At 44.4% G+C, this 18091-nt stretch overlaps 1 protein-coding gene across 1 annotated transcript in view; it reads left to right on the top strand.

The window, feature by feature from the left end:
• Positions 1–17713, top strand: part of FBXL17 (F-box and leucine rich repeat protein 17) — a gene marked incomplete at its 5' end in the record, with an annotated part of 453231 nt that extends 435518 nt beyond the window's left edge. The window contains one exon of the mRNA XM_081090051.1: positions 14843–17713. Within this exon, the coding sequence (XP_080946177.1) occupies positions 14843–14983 (141 nt within the window). The 3' untranslated portion in view covers positions 14984–17713. The remainder of the gene's footprint in view (positions 1–14842) is intronic.
• Positions 17714–18091: the final 378 nt, after the last annotated feature.

Below are 18091 nucleotides of genomic sequence, written 5' to 3'. Positions count from 1 at the left end.
AAGAAACCTAGAGACCAGCGGATGAACAGAAAGAGGAAAGATTTGCCAAGTATGACAGCCAGTCGGTGTCTAGGCTGGGACTTGTTTGGTTTGTTTCTTCAGAAAAATCAACATCTCCTGAGAACCTTTTGAGGAAGTGTGCTGCAAATAGCTGTTTTTTTTGTTTGTTTGTTTTGCTCACTTCTGTTATGGGATGGATGTAGAGTGAAATTGTGTGTGTGTGTGTGTGTGTGTGTGTGTGTGTGTGTGTGTGTGTTAGAGGAGGAAGGAGGCCTTCTGTTCCCCAAATGCTGTAGCGTGGATAGACTGTTTGGTTGGCATTTGCCTGAAGGAACCCTGGAGCATCATTGCTTTGCAGTAAATAATCTCCTTGGAACTTTGATTCGACTTAAGTAGTTATACAAAAGAATGAGGTTGCAGGATCATATTATTTTTCTAATTTAGAAATAGGAAAGGTAACAGCAATATCTCAACAGAGCTCAGATCGAATCCCAGAACTCGCAAGCACCTGACTTTGCAAAGTGAGAACAAGGATGGGCCGCAGGGGCTCAGGAGACGGGGGGAGGGGGGGGGGGGGGGGCTGGTGCCCGCTGGGAAGGAACGGCCATGCTCGAGAGGCCCGCCATAGGGCAGCAGGTTTTCAGGGCTGGCCATGCTGCGCCTCATGCAAATTTTGTTTGGCAAGTAGTTTTTCAAAGAGAAAATCTAAACTTCCCCCCTGCCAATTTTGATTAAATATTTTATTCATTTATTCAAGAAATAGCTATTGAGCTGCTTACTATGTTCCAGTCACTCTGATAGGTGACAGGTCAGAAAAAATCAGTGAACAAGATCGAGTTCCTACCCCATGGAGCCTGCAGCCTCCTGGGGGAGACAAGCAAATGGGCAGCCACAGTGCTGTCAGACTGCAAATTAATTTTCAAAACCGGCACCCAGATTTACCTTTCTTCTGCACGAAGAACCACTTACATAGCACACCTGCCTCAGCGGTCCTCTGGAGCCCTGCTTTCTGGCCACTCCCGGGAAGTTCCTGAGAAGGACTGGCTGTGAACAGTCGTCCGTCCTTTCTCACCACTCCTCACCACCTATTTCCATCCCCACCGTGCCCCGTTTCTGTTCTTTTCAAGGTCACCGGTGACTTCCATGTCACCAAATCCAGCGGCCACTTCTCTGTCCACAACCTGCTCCATCTCTTAGCAGCTGCCCACCTGCTAACCTTTGTGAGAATGCTTTCCTCTCGTCATCCCTGTCACCATGCTCCTGGCCTTTCTCTCTCCAGATCCCGTACCTCCATGGCCTCATCTGTAAAGTGGAAGTAAAAATAGCACCCATCTCATAGGCCATTGAGAGGATTAAGTGAGTTTATATGGGCAAAGTTTCTTACTTGAAGGAAGCGATTAACTAGTAGCTCTTATTTGTTGTGGTGGTTAATTCTTACTTTTTTCATCCCCACCACTCTCCTCCTCATTAGAATGTAAGGTCCCTGAGTATCTCCTGTGCTGTATTGTCAGGCCCTCCCATAGTGGCTGGTATGTTGTAGTTGCTAAACAGATATGTATTGGATGATGGATGGAAGGATAGATGGATGGGCAGATGGATGGATGGGTGTATGGACAGATGATGGGTGAATGGATTGGATTGTGTTTCCCATCTGCATTCTGTGTAACACCGTGCTTCTGAGGAGATTCCTCAGGCTAAGAGGATAGGGTGCCTGGGCTTTGCAGCCATCAACCAGAGAGCCCCACTGTTATTGCTTTATTTATTTACGTTATTTATATGGTTTGTTTATCTACTTAGTTATTATGTGGTTTATAGAAGTTGTTCAGCGAAAAGCAAGTTTAATAACCTTTAGATCCCACTGCTTCTTAATAATTTGATTGATTATAAAAAATACCGAGGCAGAGGGGAATAAATGAATAAGAAAGACAACCCCTGGGGTATAAGACCAGTTTCCTGTAGCTGGGAATTCTGAGTGTAGCCGTATGCTCCCTGGGTTCAAGACAGTCACAGAGTTCAGGCAGCGGCTGTGCCATGGGACTCAGCATCCTTCAGAGGCCAGCCCTGAAATGCTCTGATTGATGTAGCCTCTCTTCTGAAAACCAAAAATAGCACTTGTTTTGTAGGGTTTTTAAAAATATATTTTTATTGATCAGAAAGAATGGAGAGGGATAGAAATATCAATGAAGAGAGAGAATCATTGATCGGCTGCTTCCTGCACGCCCTCCACTGGGGATCGAGCCCACAACCCAGGCATGTGCTCTGACTGGGTATCAACCTATGTCCTCCTAGTTCATAGGTTGATGCTCAACCACTAGAGCCATGCTGGCCGGGCTGTTGTAGGGGTTTTTTAATCTACAGATTTATAGATTATTTTTATGCAGAATAAATTTTTGCTGATAATAAATGTGTTTTAGGAAACAGGTCAAATTCATAAATTCTACCTGATGCAATTTTGGAAATAAATTGTTGTCATCAGGTGTCCACTGGTGATGACCACTCCATAAGCTTTGTGTAAGAAAACGAAAGCTGAAAAGAAGAAAGCCATTAAGCACAAGAGAAAACACATTTTTTAGTTCTGAGAGTTTTCATCCTCAATTGTATTTCCAGCTTAATTTTGCCTGTGTAATTTAGAAACACCCAGATGTGTTCCATAAATACCTCACACTTACCACTCAGCGACTACATTAATTATCTTATTAGGGCACAGGTTTCCTCAAAGACTTGATCTTTTGCTGAACCATTTGGAGCGCTGCAGATGAATGCCCAAGTGGCTTCCTCCATCCCTGTCCCGCACATGTCTGTCATGGCGTTCGTCTGCACTGCACATGCAAATCTATTTTTTAAAAATGTACAGACTTGCACCGTGGGTCAACTCCATGGCTATGGGCTTGTGGCCTCAGAGTGGCCTACGCAGGGCTGGTGCCTAGAACTTAAACTTGGCTTGAAACATCTTTTTTGGTGGAGGATCGCTGGGTAAAACAGGGAATGAAAATGTCACTAATTTTTCTCTCTGACAGTGTGGTTGTGGGACTCCTGTCACACTAATCTCTAATTAGAGGCTTCAGCTTGGCGAGCCCCGAGCCCCGATTCTCCCTTAACACTGCAGGCGTTTCTGTGATCCCCGTCCTCAGGGTTCTCCGCTGCTTTCTCACTGTGTTAATTCAAGTGAAGAGAAGCAATGCTCGTCCTCACAGGCAGCCCACATTTCATGAAAAAGAGACAGCACGAAGCCAGGCCTGTTGTGATATTGACAGAGCATAGCACTCCCAATCGTTGCAGATTCTGAAATGGAATGACTGCATTTGACAAAATTGACTGAATTCATGAGCCTGCCGCCCTGCCAGGTTCATTGCCTTCTCAGTATCTGTCTCTTTCTATGCTTTGGGGTTTTTAGATGAGATTTTTGCCTCACAAGAGTCAGAGTTCTTACATCTATATTTAAAAATGCATTCTTAGAGGCCTCGGGCTATGGGTGTGAGGTTTCTGTGTGAAGCATGGTGCATTATGGGTAGCCTGCAGTCAGCTGACTCTCGTGGTTAGCAAGTGGCTTTTAGGCTCCAATAAGATAATCCAGTTTTCTTTTTAAATGTATAATAAATACTGAGTCCTCTCCCACCTCATGAGTGGCCCCTTGCAGAAGCACAAGGTCCATGTGAACACTGGGTTTGGGGCACTTTTCCCTCCCTTAGCTGTTGGGAAGGCCAGGGGCTGCCTCCTCTGGCCACCCCTCACTAGAAATCTAAGGCAGTGCTGAAGGAGAAGAAACCAGTCTGGGGTTACCGTAGTCAAAAGTATACTTCTGTTTCAGGCAGGGATGAGTATTTGGGGGAACAGAAAGGTGGGCTAGTGAGCTGTGGGAGCAACTTTCTTTCTCCAGAACCCCTGACTCAGAGTTTAAAGCGGAGGGCAGCCTGGGAGGAGGTACGCGCTCCTTACCTTTCAGTAATCTTAGTTCAGGGCTTGCCTTCAAACCCCCAAGTGAAGATATCATCTGCACCCTATAGGGGCTCCTCAGTCGGAAGCTTTAGTCCAGCAGCTCTCAACCCGCGCTGCCCTTGGGCATCTCCTGGGAGCTGTAAAGAATAATGATGCCTGGGTCCCACTCCTCCAAGGTTCGGATACAGGCCGCCTGGCACATGGCCTGGGCGGGGAGGTTTAAAGGACCCCGAGAATAGTTGGACTGAGAACCACAGCATTCTTGATTGTAATCTTGGTTGCAGCCATAGTTTAAGTCATCTCACATCAACAAACATGTGTCAGACATTTGTTGTAGCCGAGTCAGGGCGCGGCTCATGGAGAAGGCCTGGGTGTGGCTGAGGAAGGAAGAGCAAAGGGAGGGACCCCCAAGTTGCCTGCAGAGTAGAGAGCGGGAGCAGCCAGGCTGCTCTCACACCAGAGTCCTTTCCACGGCCTCCACCAGGCTGGGAAGACCCATCCCCCTCACTGTGGGTGCTGCCTGCGGCCTGTCCATGTAGCTCCAGCTTTATCCGCCTCACTGCTCTCGAGAAAGAGAGAGGTAAGCTGGGAGCCTGTGAACGTGGTGCTGGATGCCGGGCATCCCAGGCCTCCCTGCTCTAACTGTGGAGGAACATCACCAGGATGCGGCATGTCTCCTGAAAGGGGACGTGAGAGGTCCTGCCACAAAGGGCAGGAAAAAGGATCATAAAAACCTGCCAGGGCCTGCAGTGTGCATGCTGTCGGCTGAGCAGGGTCTTGGGAAAACCAATGTATTGTCTGCTCTTTTATTTTTTTCTTAGTGTCCTATTTAAAATATTTTAAACTGCACTTAGATGACGCATCTCATTCACATACAAATTGGAGCTATTGCTGAAAGTTGCATTACGCCTATTTTACTCATTTCCATGTGTGCCCATCCTGGGGCCAGTGGAGTCTCATTTGAATGTGCGTTGTCCAGGATGACCTCCAGGGGCACCTGACGAATGCCAGGGTCCATAATAGCCAGAGAGCCAGCACCTCGGGGAGAGACGGACTCCGGAGGTGTCTGCCAGCGAGACAGCACTCTGCCGCTGGGCCCCCCGGAGTCAGCCTCTGGGGCTGTTAGCAGTGAGTGGCATTGCCCAGGGAGTCTGGAGAATGACAGACCAGCGTGAGGGCAAGAGCCCTGAATCAGGAGGCAGGCGCCGAGTGTGCTATTTGCGACACCTTCACAGACATACTGTGGGCCCCTTACTTTTCCCGCTGAGACAGGGGGATCCATTTTCTTAGCTACCCTCCCCCCTCAGAGAAGTGCCATTTAAAACAAGAACATACCTCACCTCCCTTATACTCTAAGTTGCTATGTGTGCTGGAGAAACTGACCACAGAGCTCACAAAGCAAGGGGGAGAGCCATTGTTTTATTCTAGCTTAGGGTGGGTTTCCCTCTTCCCTGACAAATACGTGTACATGTAGTGCATGTCGTCCACGGGCTGGTGCCTCTTTGTCCTTCACAAGTCACTTAAAGGTCACGTCCTATGCAAAGCCCTTCCCAGCCCCCTGGGGAGGATCAGGTGCCATTCAGCTCCCCGTCCACAGCGGCCTGCTCTCCCCCTAGAAGGCCCTCCTTGGGGTTTACTGCTGCTGGCTTCCTTGTTCTTCCCTCTCTCTGAGCGTGGGCCCTGTCTTTCCTGCTGGCTTCTGCCTGAGGGACACAGGACAACGTTCCCCTGGGTGGGAGAGAGGAAGGGAAGTTGCCGTTGGGGGCAGGGGACAGTTAGTGCTGTCCAGAGGCCCTTGCAGCTCCGTCACGTTTACGTCACGGTTCAGCGTCTCCCACGACCACAGCACCATGACAATGCCTCGCAGGCCAAGTGGGATCCATTGTCGTTTATATTCCCACAGAGCAGCCATGTTGAAGAGATTTAAGAGAACTTTGAAATGAATTTGTGTGAAAACAACAATCATTTTTCTTAATTGTAGCTGGAAAGTGAATGTCAGTGAAGCTGTGTGCCCCTGTGTGAAGCACTAAATCTGTCTGAGCCGCTGTTCATCTGTAATCAGGGCATTAAGGCATAGATGCCTGGGAAAGAGTAGATGCTCACTGAATGTTTTTTCCATTCCCTCAACCTCCATTCTTACTGGAACTTGGACATACTTTAATTTTGCCTTATTAGTCATTTGGATAAAAAATGAACCAATTATTTCAAGTATTTCACCCAAATAAACCATGCTGCAGAGAAGAGACGTGTCTGATCTCCCACTGATGGCATGGGAGCTGGTTTGGAGAGTTTTCCTCTCGGGACGGTACCAGCCTGTCCCAGTACCGTCTACCGGCTCCCTGCAACAAGAGTCACACCACTGTCACAATGAAAACCGTCATCAAAAAGCCCCTCAGATTTCCAGTTGCCCCCAGGCATGTGGAGTTGCTGAAGCCCAACAAATCAATGGGTGGAGATAGCATTGTTTTGAGACAGGAGACCTGTCCACAGTCCCGTGTGTTACCAGGTCACTGTGACATCATCTGTGGGGCTCCCCTGGGCCTGCCACCCTGAGCAGGTCTTCTGAACCAGGTGCGATTTTGCAAAGTTTTGGAAACCAAGTCCTGTCCAGGGGCCATTAACATGTTTCTCAGTGTCCTCCGCCCAGTGTAATGTGTCCCTGATCTCCAGCAAGGAAGGCTGCCCTCAACTAACCTGAGGTGCAGCCCAGCCGTTCCCGGAGTCCTGCCTGACAGCCACGTGACCTAGCAAAAACTGCCGAGTCACCATCATGAGTTTCTCCTGTGCGAAACTATTGGAAACCCAGGGGAGGTCTATCTGGAAAGAGGCTCCCCTGTGATGTCAGATGGAAAGGGGAGTAGCACAAAGAATCACCTTGGGTGTGAACTTCAAAGGATTAAAGGAGTTTGGAGCTGCCGTATGTCCAAACGTTAGAGACTGCTGCATGTGGCGGGAACAGTCTGGGAACAAGGTGAGCTTGTCCTCACAGTTTCTGATGAAGTATTATTTGGTGCCTCTTTAGTTACTCAGTAAGCATTCTTTAATGAACTATCATATTAACTTAACCAACTAATATTTATTGAGCACTTACTATGTGCAGGGCATTCTGTAGGTGCTAGGGATTTGGCTGTGACAGAAACAGCCCAAACTCCTGTCTCAAGAGGTTATATTCTAATGGGCAAGAACATGCCAGGCAGTGTGAGTAAGACTGAAAGCAAAGGGATGACTACAGTACTCCTTGTTGTCAAGGAAGTTATAGCCCAGGAATAACGCAGTACATTTTACTGTTGTTGGTATTTTAAATAGTGTTCAGTTTTTGCAGGGAACTTTTCTCCATCTAAAAAAATAGTGATTTTAAGTGCTTTGCAGGCATACCTTGGAAATACTGTGGGTTCAGTGCCAGACCACTGTAATAAAGAGAGTAGTACAATAAAGCAAGTCATAATCTTTTTGCTGGTGGAGGATCTTGCCTTCAATTTGTTTAAAAAAAAAAAAAAAGCAACATTTTGAAGCACAATAAAGCAAAGCATAGTAAAACGAGGCAAACCTGAATTATATCCCTAATTGTGATTTTAATATACTCACATGTGTCAAATAGTTGTCCCCTTACAATAAGCATGTCCTATTTCACAGCATGAGTCAAAGAGGAAACACAAGTCACTTAATATAAATGGACTAGGGGCTCAGTGCACGAATTTGTGCACCTTGAAAGGAACTGTGGGCCACGAGGCTGTGGTGGGCGCAGGAGCAGGTCTCAGCCCCTCCTCCGTACCCCCGCCTGGCCCCTCCCACCACGGCTCCTGGTCCCCTCTCTGCTAGCAGCCCTGCTCCTGCCGCCGCTGCTCCCATGTGCTGACGCTGATGGCACTGGCCTCACTCGCACCCGCTGATGGCAGGGAGCGATTGGAGCCGGCGCCAGCAGTGGTTGCAAGCGGGGCCGGCGCCGTCAGCGGGTGTGAGTGGTGGCTGCTGGCCCCGATCGCCCATCAGGAGCTGGGAGAGGTGGAGAAGCCCTGAGGGGTGAATGGGGCCAGCAGCCGCCGATTGCACCCACTGATGGTGCCAAGTGATCGGAGTCGGTGCCAGGAGCCAAAAGTGGGTGTTTGCGGGGTTGGTGCCGGCAGCAGGTGCAAGCTTCAGGCGGGACCACGATGCATAGGAGCAAAGAATTTTCAGTAACCACCAGAGACTCGCCCCGATGGCAGCAACTGGTGCCCGCCTTGGTCTGGAGCCCCTGCTCACTTGCTCCACCATCCCGCCATGGCCAACACCCACCATGTTCTGCACTCTGCCGCCTCCTGCCGACGCCCACTATGTTCCATGCGCGCGCCGCCTGGTGGTTGGCCCACATCATAGCGACCAGTTGTTTGTTTGTTCGGTTGTTCTGTTATTCCGCTGTTTGTTCTGTTTGCATATTAGGGTTTCATATATATAGATTCTTCAGCAAATTTTATCAGAAATTCTATTTTTTGAGCAATAGGTATCATTGGGGAAATAATTCAGGCCAAGGCTAACCCTTATCTGGAGCTTTGTGGGGAAGGTCTTCCTAAGGAGGTGAGGACACAGTGCGACGGTCTAGATAAATTGGTTAAACTGAGTCCTGGAGACTGGCAGTGCTCCCCTCAGCCTCCTATAGCAGCAGCAATAGAATGAAACCGTGGTGTGATTTACCTTAATTAGCACAGCAATTTGCCTCACATTTTCCAAAAGTGCTAATAGCTGTTAACTCAAAAAAGATTAAAATACCAGACAAATTGCTAGTACCTTAAAAAGAGTTATAATAATTTTGAAAATGTAAATTATGGTTATGCAGTCTTTGGAGAGAACTGTAAAATCCAATATTTCTTATATTTGGGAAAAAACCCTGTGGCACATGTTTTTTTTTCCCCCCTTTAATCACAGTAATTTCTTCAAATGACACCGCTATGTATTTCTTTAGGAAGATACACTGCGTTTTTCAAATTGCATGTGTAATATAGGTGGTACCATTGATAGTTTTCAGCAAGAGGAAAAGACATTGAATACTGAAAACCAGGGATCATGGGGAAATTTTTTAAAAATTTATTTTTATGGTCTTTTTCTATATTACATGTATTTTATGAGTTGGAACAGAGAACAGTTCTTTTCATCCTAGCTAATGGAGCTGTGCATGACAAAAATGCCTGCAAACTTTGTATGTAGGCGTAATGATTTAAAACGATGTGGCCCCTTCTGGTGTCTTACACTGAACTCCTTCTCTAAGGCACCGAAACGCTGAGAGAGTCTATACAAAGAGGTGAGCATAATTTGTACTTCTGAGTAGATGAAAGTAACTTTAGTGTAAAGCTTGCCACACTGTAATGCCAGGAGACACTGTAAGTAAAAGATGGAACTTTCCCTAGTGGGGCCACATGTATTTCCCTGAATAACTTCTACTCGATAAAGCTCTAAAATGGAATATTTGCGTTTCCCCCACTGCTGTGTTTCCTAGAATTTACAGAGTACAGTTAGCAAAAAGATTGCTTAGAAGACTCATTTATCCACAGAGGAACTACAGTGCCGTTTTTTCATGCAGCGTACAAAGCCAAAGCCCTGTCTGTTCTTGCCCATAACCTATGAAAGCCAGAAAATTAACAGTCTCAACTATAAGTGTATCTTCCTTTGTACAAGAGAAATAGGTAAATTGAATTTTGCTAAACAAAAGGATATATAAAATACATTGAGAGAGCTGACAAAATAGGTTAACCCTACCATGAAAGTCTTTACTAAAGTGAACAATGATTCTCTAATTTATATACTCCATAAATCCATATTTTCATGTATGAAGTTTGCTTAAGGTGAATTGTATCTCCCTGCAAAGCAGTTATCACATGGAGATATTTTCTATTTTTAAAAATTGGACCTTCAAAACAAATTGCCTGTCAACCTAGGTATAGAACTTGTTACAAGCCCTTCTGTAGTGTAGAAAGGATGTACCATAGAAAACAGCCCCATCTTTATGGTGGGTTTAAACGTGTCCCCTTCTCCATCTTTTTTTTTTTTTTTAATCTCTTTTCAGTTAGTCGTTCCTTGAATGCTAAGTGGCTTGGCGTATGTTTAGTTCCTTTGCGATGTGATACATATTTTCTGAGTACCCTCTCTGACCAAGTGACATCAGCTCTCCCTACCTAGATCTGCACCCTTCTGGTTTATTTATGGCAGGAGGGGGCAAGGTGACCTAACAGTAGCATGGGGAACATCAGGTAAAGAAAAGAGAGGATTTCCAGAGAATGTGTTATTGAGGGAAATTTTGTAGTCCCTTCAAAAGAGCCTTAATATAAAATAGATCTTTCTTGTATATGAAGTATATTTTATTTTATTAAAATATATCTTTATTTATTTCAGTGAGGAAGGGAGAGGGAGAGAGAGAGATAGAAACATCAATGATGAGAGATAATCATAGAGCCTTAATATAAAATAGATCTTTCTTGTATATGAAGTATATTTTATTTTATTAAAATATATCTTTATTTATTTCAGTGAGGAAGGGAGAGGGAGAGAGAGAGATAGAAACATCAATGATGAGAGATAATCATTGATTGGCTGCCTCCTGCACATTCCCCACTGGAGATCAAGCCAGCAACCCAGGTGTGTGCCCTTGACCGGAATTGAACCTGGGACCCTTCAGTCTGCAGGCTGATGCTCTATCCACTGAGCCAAACCAGCTAGGTCTACGAAGTATATTTTAAAGGTTACTTCTTGCCCTATGATTATATTATTTTGAACATTATAACTAATGTTATAAAAATTTATTTCTGAAATATCTCAGAAGTGGAGCAATATTGAGCATTACTATAGAGAATTGGTCATCCTAACATGTTGACAGTTAACTCATGCACTCCATAATCATGCCTGCTGAATAAAAAGATCTACCATTTGGGGTCCGTTTTTTTTAAAAAATGTTTACTTCTTGATTTGAGAGAAAGAGAGAGAGAAATACTGATATGTTGTTCCACCCATTCATGCATTCCTTGGTTGAGTCTTGTATATGCCCTGACCAGGGATCAAACCTACAACCTTGGCATCTTGGCATATTGGGACAATGTGCTAGCCAACTGAGCTACCTGGCCAGGGTCTGGCGGCCTTTTTTTAAGTCAGTCACAGTGTTAGGCATATTATTACAGCTAATCCTTTATAACAGTCCTATGATATAAGTACTTTTATCCTGTTTCTACAGTTGAGGAAGTCAAATCTTAAAGAAGTAAAGTGTAACCAGGATTCAAACCTGTTTCTAGTTGACTCTAAAGTCCACGGTGTGAACGCAGTTGCCATGTTTCTACTTTACATGTGCCCAGCTGGAGAACCTCAGTCAAAGGCAGAGGCTTTAGTTCAGGGGAGATGGGCAAGTAAGGGGATGATGGCCATGCAGTGTGAGAGGGCTTAAATCAGGGACAAAGTTCACAGGGTGCCAGCTGTGGGTGTACAGAGCAGGGGTGCCTAACCCAACCTCATGGGCAGATAGGCCTGCTGTGGAAAGGTTTCCTGAAGGAGGGAATTCTTGAGCTGAATATGAGTTCCTGAGGAAATTGCTGGTCTTTGTGGTTATGATTACATTAATCTCTAGCTTGCCCTTGCTCTTGGATTTCTAATTTTTATTTCTAGTTGTTATTGTTATACTAGAGGCACGATGCATGAAATTCATGCAAGAGGCTTGGCCCTCACAGCACCGGCTTTGTCTGGAAGGTCGTCCAGAAAGATGTCTGGAAGGTCGTTTGGCTGTCTGGTCTAATTAGCATATTATGCTTTTATTATTATAGGTCATTCATTCAATAGTAATTAGGCCTGGCTCATAGATTTAAAAAAAATGATATGGCTCTTATGGATCCTACATTGGAGAAATAGACATTAAATAAAGCAATTATAAACTAACTCTGTAATATAGGTGCTATACAGGAGAGGTTGGCAATATTGGAAGAGTGAAAAACCTAGAAGCCTCACTTCATTTGGGGAGGGGAGCAGGGAGAGGGCAGTGACCAGAGTTACTTGGGGAAATGACATTACAGCGAAGAACTCAAGAATGAGTAGGGTGAAAGTTGAAGGGGAATATAGTCAGTAATATTGCAATAACTTTGCACGGTAACAGATGGTGACTAGACTTGTGATTACATAATCTACACTAATAAAAGAGAAAAATGGTAATTGGCGTACGGCGATACCTTTTTCATTGGCTAATCAGGGCTATATGCAAATTAACTGCCAACTAAGATTGGCAGTTAACTGCCAACTAAGATTGGCAGTTAACTGCCAACAAGATGGCGGCTAATTTGCATATGTAGGCACAATGCAGGGAGGCGAAAGGGAAAGCAGGAAGAAGCCCCCTGCCACTGACAGTGATCGGAAACCCAGGGGGGAGCTAAGAGCTGGGGGGCAGGGCAAAGGCGGCCCTGGGGCCGCCTTTGCCCTGCCCCCCAGCCATGATCGGAGAATCAGGTGCCTTTTCCGCCCTGGCCAGTGATAGCAGGAAGTAGGGGTGGAGCCAGCGATGGGAGCTGGGCAAGGTCGAAGCTGGCAGTCCCAGGAGCTAGGGGTCCCTTGCCTGGGCCTAAAGTGGAGCCCACGATCGCGGGGCCGCTGCCACTGCAGGTCCCCGCTGCCCGGGCCGGACGCCTAGGCCAGAGGCGTTAGGCCTGGCCAGGGGCGGAGCCTGCAACCGCGGGGAGCTGGGGGTCCCCTGCCCAGGCCTGACACCTCTGCCGGAGGCCTCAGGCCTGGTCAAGGGGCCGATCCGGTGATTGGTGATCGGAGGGTGATGAGGGTCAACTCCTCTGGCCGAGGCATCAGGCCTGGGTGGGGGGCGAAGCCGGGGATTGGGGGGATATGATGGTCCCCTTGCCCAGGCCTGAAGCCTGGGTCAGAGGCGTCAGGCTTGGGCGGGGGGTGGAGCAAGCGATCAGAGGGGGATGGGGGTCCCCTGCCCAGGCATGATTCCTGGGCCAGAGGCCTCAGGCCTGGGTGGGGGCCAGAGCCAGTGATCGGGGGGAGATGGGGGTCCCCTGTCCAAGCCTGACACCTCTGGCGGAGGCGTCAGGCCTGGGCAAGGGGCCGATCAGGCGATCGGAGGGTGATGGGGGTCAACGCCTGAGGGCTCCCAGTATGTGAGAGGGGGGAGGCTGGGCTGAGGGACACTCTCCCCCCCCCCCGCCACACACACACACACACACACACACACACACACACACACCCAGTGCACAAATTTCGTGCACCGGGCCCCTAGTAAAGTATATAAACCTTGAGTCACTGTGCTACCCAAATGAGACTACAAAATAGTTTAACAAATTTTAAACAAAAATAAAGAATGAGTAGGAAGTATGCATGAGAAGGTGGTTTTAAGGGGAAGTGTATTAAACAGTATTCCAGGTAAAGAAAACAACATGTGCAAAGTCCTGAGGCCAGACAGAACTTGGAAGCTTGATAACCTGAAATTCAGTCATGTGAGTGGCTAGTATAAAAAACAGGCTAGAGAGATAGGGCTATATGACACATGGCCTTCTAAATGTACTGTTAGAAGCTGCCTCAACATAGGCAAGACTTAGAACATAAATTTAAATTTTAAAAAATTATATTGCTTAAAAATCCTCTTAAGACCATCAGTTCATATTCTCAACTCCATATATCAGTTCTTCCTTTTTATTCAAAATTATTCTCTTCTTATTTTTGAAAACAAAGTGTTATACATCATCTCTGTATCACAAAAAGAATTAACTGCATGTCTTGTTTGAATTTAGAATAAAAGTTGATTTCTATACAAGCAAATTTTGAATAGAGAAATATTCTGACAAAGATTAACTATCATCAATGCAATGCTGAAACATCAACTCTCAGATTTATATATTAAAACATTATATATATATCACAGTTTTCCAAGTCACCCAGAAAATACCCTATGATTTCAGAACAGTGCAGACGACTGAACGTCGTGGTCATCGTACTTGTAAGCAGGATTGAAAGGCACACAGCAAGGCTTTCGTGTTACCTTGGGGCTTCCCTGGTGGTCCTGCTCTTTCCGCGTGGTGGGCAAGCAAGGAAAACGGAGCAGAGAAATGTGTACCACAAGCCCCGTCCTGTAGACCAGCTTACTTAGTCTAAATGAACTATTGACATATTTGAAAATGCCCAAGTGTTTGGTAAAGATTTTAAATAAAGCTCCCTAAAAGCTGTGGTTCTCCGGTTAATCATTTATTTATCTAAAGGATGAAGGAAGCTGTCTACTCCTGTGATATGAACTGCAATCAGCTTAAAAATAATTGACAAATTAATCCCTTCACAGCACAGCAATTGTACAGGTGTTAGTTTTAATTAGGCCTGTCTGATTGCCTTGTCTAATCAAGAATCAAGATGGTATCTCTGATGGTTAAGGTCTAGTGGGGCCATCCCTGACCTGCCAGCCATGTATGTTTTAATTATTGATTCAGCCCTTTCCGCAGAGGGACTTGAAGTCTGCAATATCTTAACATTTAAAGGGAAGAAAAAATAAACATTTCCCCCAGCATTTCTATCTACAATCTTGTCCTAAAAAGCCCGGCAGGTTGATGACAAAGTCAAATGCACATTCGCACGCTCACTTACTGCAGCCTCACCTTCTAAGCACTAGATTTTCAATGGACACATTTAGGATCCCGGCAAGTCGCAGTGATTTATGCTTCTAGAAAACACATTTGATGTCTTGATATCTTAGGTCTTTTTAAAAGTCTGTGAGGGCGAATGTGGTATTTAGCAAACCGGGGCGGTCAGACCAAAAGGGCCTGTGTCCTCTCACTGAGCACTTGCCCACACCGCGGAGAGGGATTGCGGGGCGGGTTCCTGGTGCCACTATCAGCACCGGGTGCGCGCGGGCGGCTGGTGGTTTCAGCGGTCCAGGTGTGTGACAGCAACTCTTGTCTGGTTTCAGGTCAATGAAGTGACGGTGGAGCAGCTGGTGCAGCAGTACCCCCACATCACCTTCAGCACCGTCCTCCAGGACTGCAAGAGGACCCTGGAGAGAGCCTATCAGATGGGCTGGACCCCCAACATGTCCGCGGCCTCCTCCTAACGCTCCTGCCCACGCTCAGGTCCACGCGGCCGCTCGGCGGGGCAGGGCGGGGTGTAGCTTTGGGGTGGGTGATCTCTTGGGAAGGTTTGAACTGTCACGTGTCTGTGTGTGTACCCGAGTGTGTATATTTGTGTTTCGTTCGCATACTGCCTAGCATAAGCGCAATTGCTGTTTAGTCCCAGGTGAGCTGGTCGTTTTTCTTAAAAGTTAAAGATTTTAAACGCCACAAACCTTTTAATTTTTAAGTTCAAAGGCTTATTTCTCTTTTTTAAAAAAAATGTTTTTACTGTGGAATAAAAAGAATTGAATATAGTATTTTGAACTTCTAATTCCTACCACTTGGTGATGCCCTAAAATGAAGGCAACTGCGTTCTTTCCTAGTGAGATAGACTAGCGCACTTCCGCTGTGACAACCAGAACACACGTGATGTTGCAGTAGTCAGAAGCCTGGAAACCAGCTTCTCTCCCACATCCATGCACACACACACCAGGGCAGTTTCTTTCTGTGTCATTTCTGACATGGGGGCCTCCCTCCGGGCCACTGGGAGAGCATGCTGCCCACTGTGGCTCTGCTAACTCAGTGTCTCCATGGGTGGCCAACTTGCTATCTGGTAGGTGACTTAGGAACTAGAGAGGATAAAGCCTTTTGTGAAATTTGTATCTGGAGGTAACAGTCCCCTGGCCAGCTCACAAAAGTTAATTATTCATCAGTCTACAAATGCGTTCTGTTGAGTACTAAATATTTCAGTTGAGTTTTACATTAGCATTGTGTTAGTTTTTACTTCATGGATAGTAACTGGTCTCGGATGTATTTTAATGATATTTGGAGCTAATCTTCACATTATTCACATTAAAGTCATCAATGTAATTAATAGTGTGAAGTTATTTTTTAAAAAAATCTACAGATCATTTAATTATTTTTGTTAATTTGGGTAATTATGAAATTATATTTCTGAGATTTGGGGGTAGTCACATTAATAGAATATTAATGAGTGATATAAATAGACAATCTTTTTTTGCTTTGCTTTGTTTTGCTTTGGGCTTTAGAGCAGGTTTTTGGTCATATGCATGTTATTTTTAAATAGTTCTTATGCTACTGCAAAGATCTATTGCTGGTTAATGTATGAGTTAAGAAAAATTATAAAGTCTTTTCTTTAAGATTCTGTTTACACTTGTCAGAAATAAACATTTCTTTGTTTAAAGATCGACACCTTTCAGTTAAGAAAAGATCTATATAAATGAATGTTTTGATTTCACACATATTTACAGTTAATCCATGTAGAGACTCAGGCTCAAATAACCTTTCCTCTGTCTAGATTTATAATCAAGACAGCAGGGAGCCTTTTTATGCTAAAGAGTGATTATCTTTCCCAGTAGAGCTAGATACAAAACCCTGGCTTGTGAGTTTGCTATTTATTCTTCCCCAGTATGGACTAGCTGGGTTTCTTTTTTGTTTTTGTTTTTTTTTTTTTGGTCTTTAACAGGTATACTAAAGTTTGAGTTTAACTTTCTATAAGTCCCAATATTGCTAAAATGAGACTATCTTTAAGAAACAAAAAAATAGCTTTACATTCAGATGTCATTCACTTATTTATAATGACTCCCAAAAATGTAAACAACTGCTTTTTTTTTTATTATGTCAACATGTTTCTGATATGGCTTTCTTATTTTTATTTTTTGCTTTTAATCCAAATCAGTTAGGAAAATCTAGTTTGTATCCACCAAGGGTGTTTTTTCTGTCACTAAATGGATTATTAATTTAATTTTAAGGGAATGAAGTTTGTGTAAGAAAAAAAAAGCTGTTTACCATTAATAAACTGTAATTCTTCTTACACATCAAACTGTATTGTTTTCATTTCCCCTCCACTGAAAAAATATCTTAAATCATAATATTTTAACTGGTTTTTAATCCAAAACTAATTTATAAGACAGTATGAATAGTAATAGTAGCTTGAATGAATAAGCAAAAGTTTAATTTTTATATATGTCACACTATATTTTAAATAGTTGAAAAAAAAGACTAAGGAAGGGAGAGCCATCCTTGATACAGATGGTGCCATTTCAATTCAAAATTGTAATAATTTTGGAGTGTTACAGTTTGTTGTCAAATGGTTTCAGAAGTGTACAATTGATTTTTTTAATGTTGCAATGTTTGATCTAAAGTGCAGCACTATAACATGCTTCAGCTTGGGTTGGGGGGTGGGGGGGCTTGCACTCTTATTCTTTAAGATGTTGACTAATCCAGAAAGCCTGATGCCACATAACCTGGAAAACCGCTTTGGTATATTTGTAGAAATCTCTAGAAATGTCCTATCCAGCCTCAAAGCATTAATCTCAAAACAAAAAACAAAAACAAAAACAAAAAAACAACCAGAAAATGCATTACCTCGAGTGATCCTGTGGTGGTTGTTGAATGTGTTCTCATTAGATGCTTTGAATTGAGGCTTAAAATGATTTTTCTGGGCAATATAGAATTTTTTTTGTTTTGTTTTTTGCTTAGAATGTCATAAATGTATGTGAACATGTTTAATGCAGGGCTTTTTATCCTCTCCAAAATGTCAACAGTATTTTCAGAATAAAGGCTATGAAATATATTGCTGTAGTGGAAATTTTGGTCCTTTGTCTTTAATGTCTTTTTGAGTGGATAAAGGAAATTTACCTGGTTTGTAGTATCTATATTTCTGTGAATCTTTTGACCTTGCAATGGGTTGCAATAAAAGAGAAACAAAACCACTGTGTCTTTTGTTTTCTTTTAGAGACAATCAGTGGTCTCCCTGATGCTGGTCGAGTGTGAGGCAGGCAGTGGCCCATGCCCTGTGTGTTTCACTAGGACTTTATGCAGGTTTGACTAATTGGGAATAATAAACAATACCCGGTTTAGGTGGTTCTAGTTTGGCTAGTGATTACTGAGATAAGATTAAAACTGAAGGGTTTAAACAAGTGGTTTGTTTACAATCCCATTCCCTAAAAACTCATTCATTCAATTAGCCATTAATATACTCATTTACTTTTTTTTTTAAGTAAACGAATACATTTAATGATTAAAAAACATACACGAGGCACTGGGTATTTAAAGATCCCATCCTCAGGTTGCTCATAGCCTAGGAA

This window comes from Myotis nattereri (genome assembly GCF_964212035.1).
Source record: "Myotis nattereri genome assembly, chromosome: 4".
NCBI lineage: Eukaryota > Metazoa > Chordata > Mammalia > Chiroptera > Vespertilionidae > Myotis > Myotis nattereri.
This window is presented reverse-complemented; position numbering and strand designations above follow the sequence as displayed.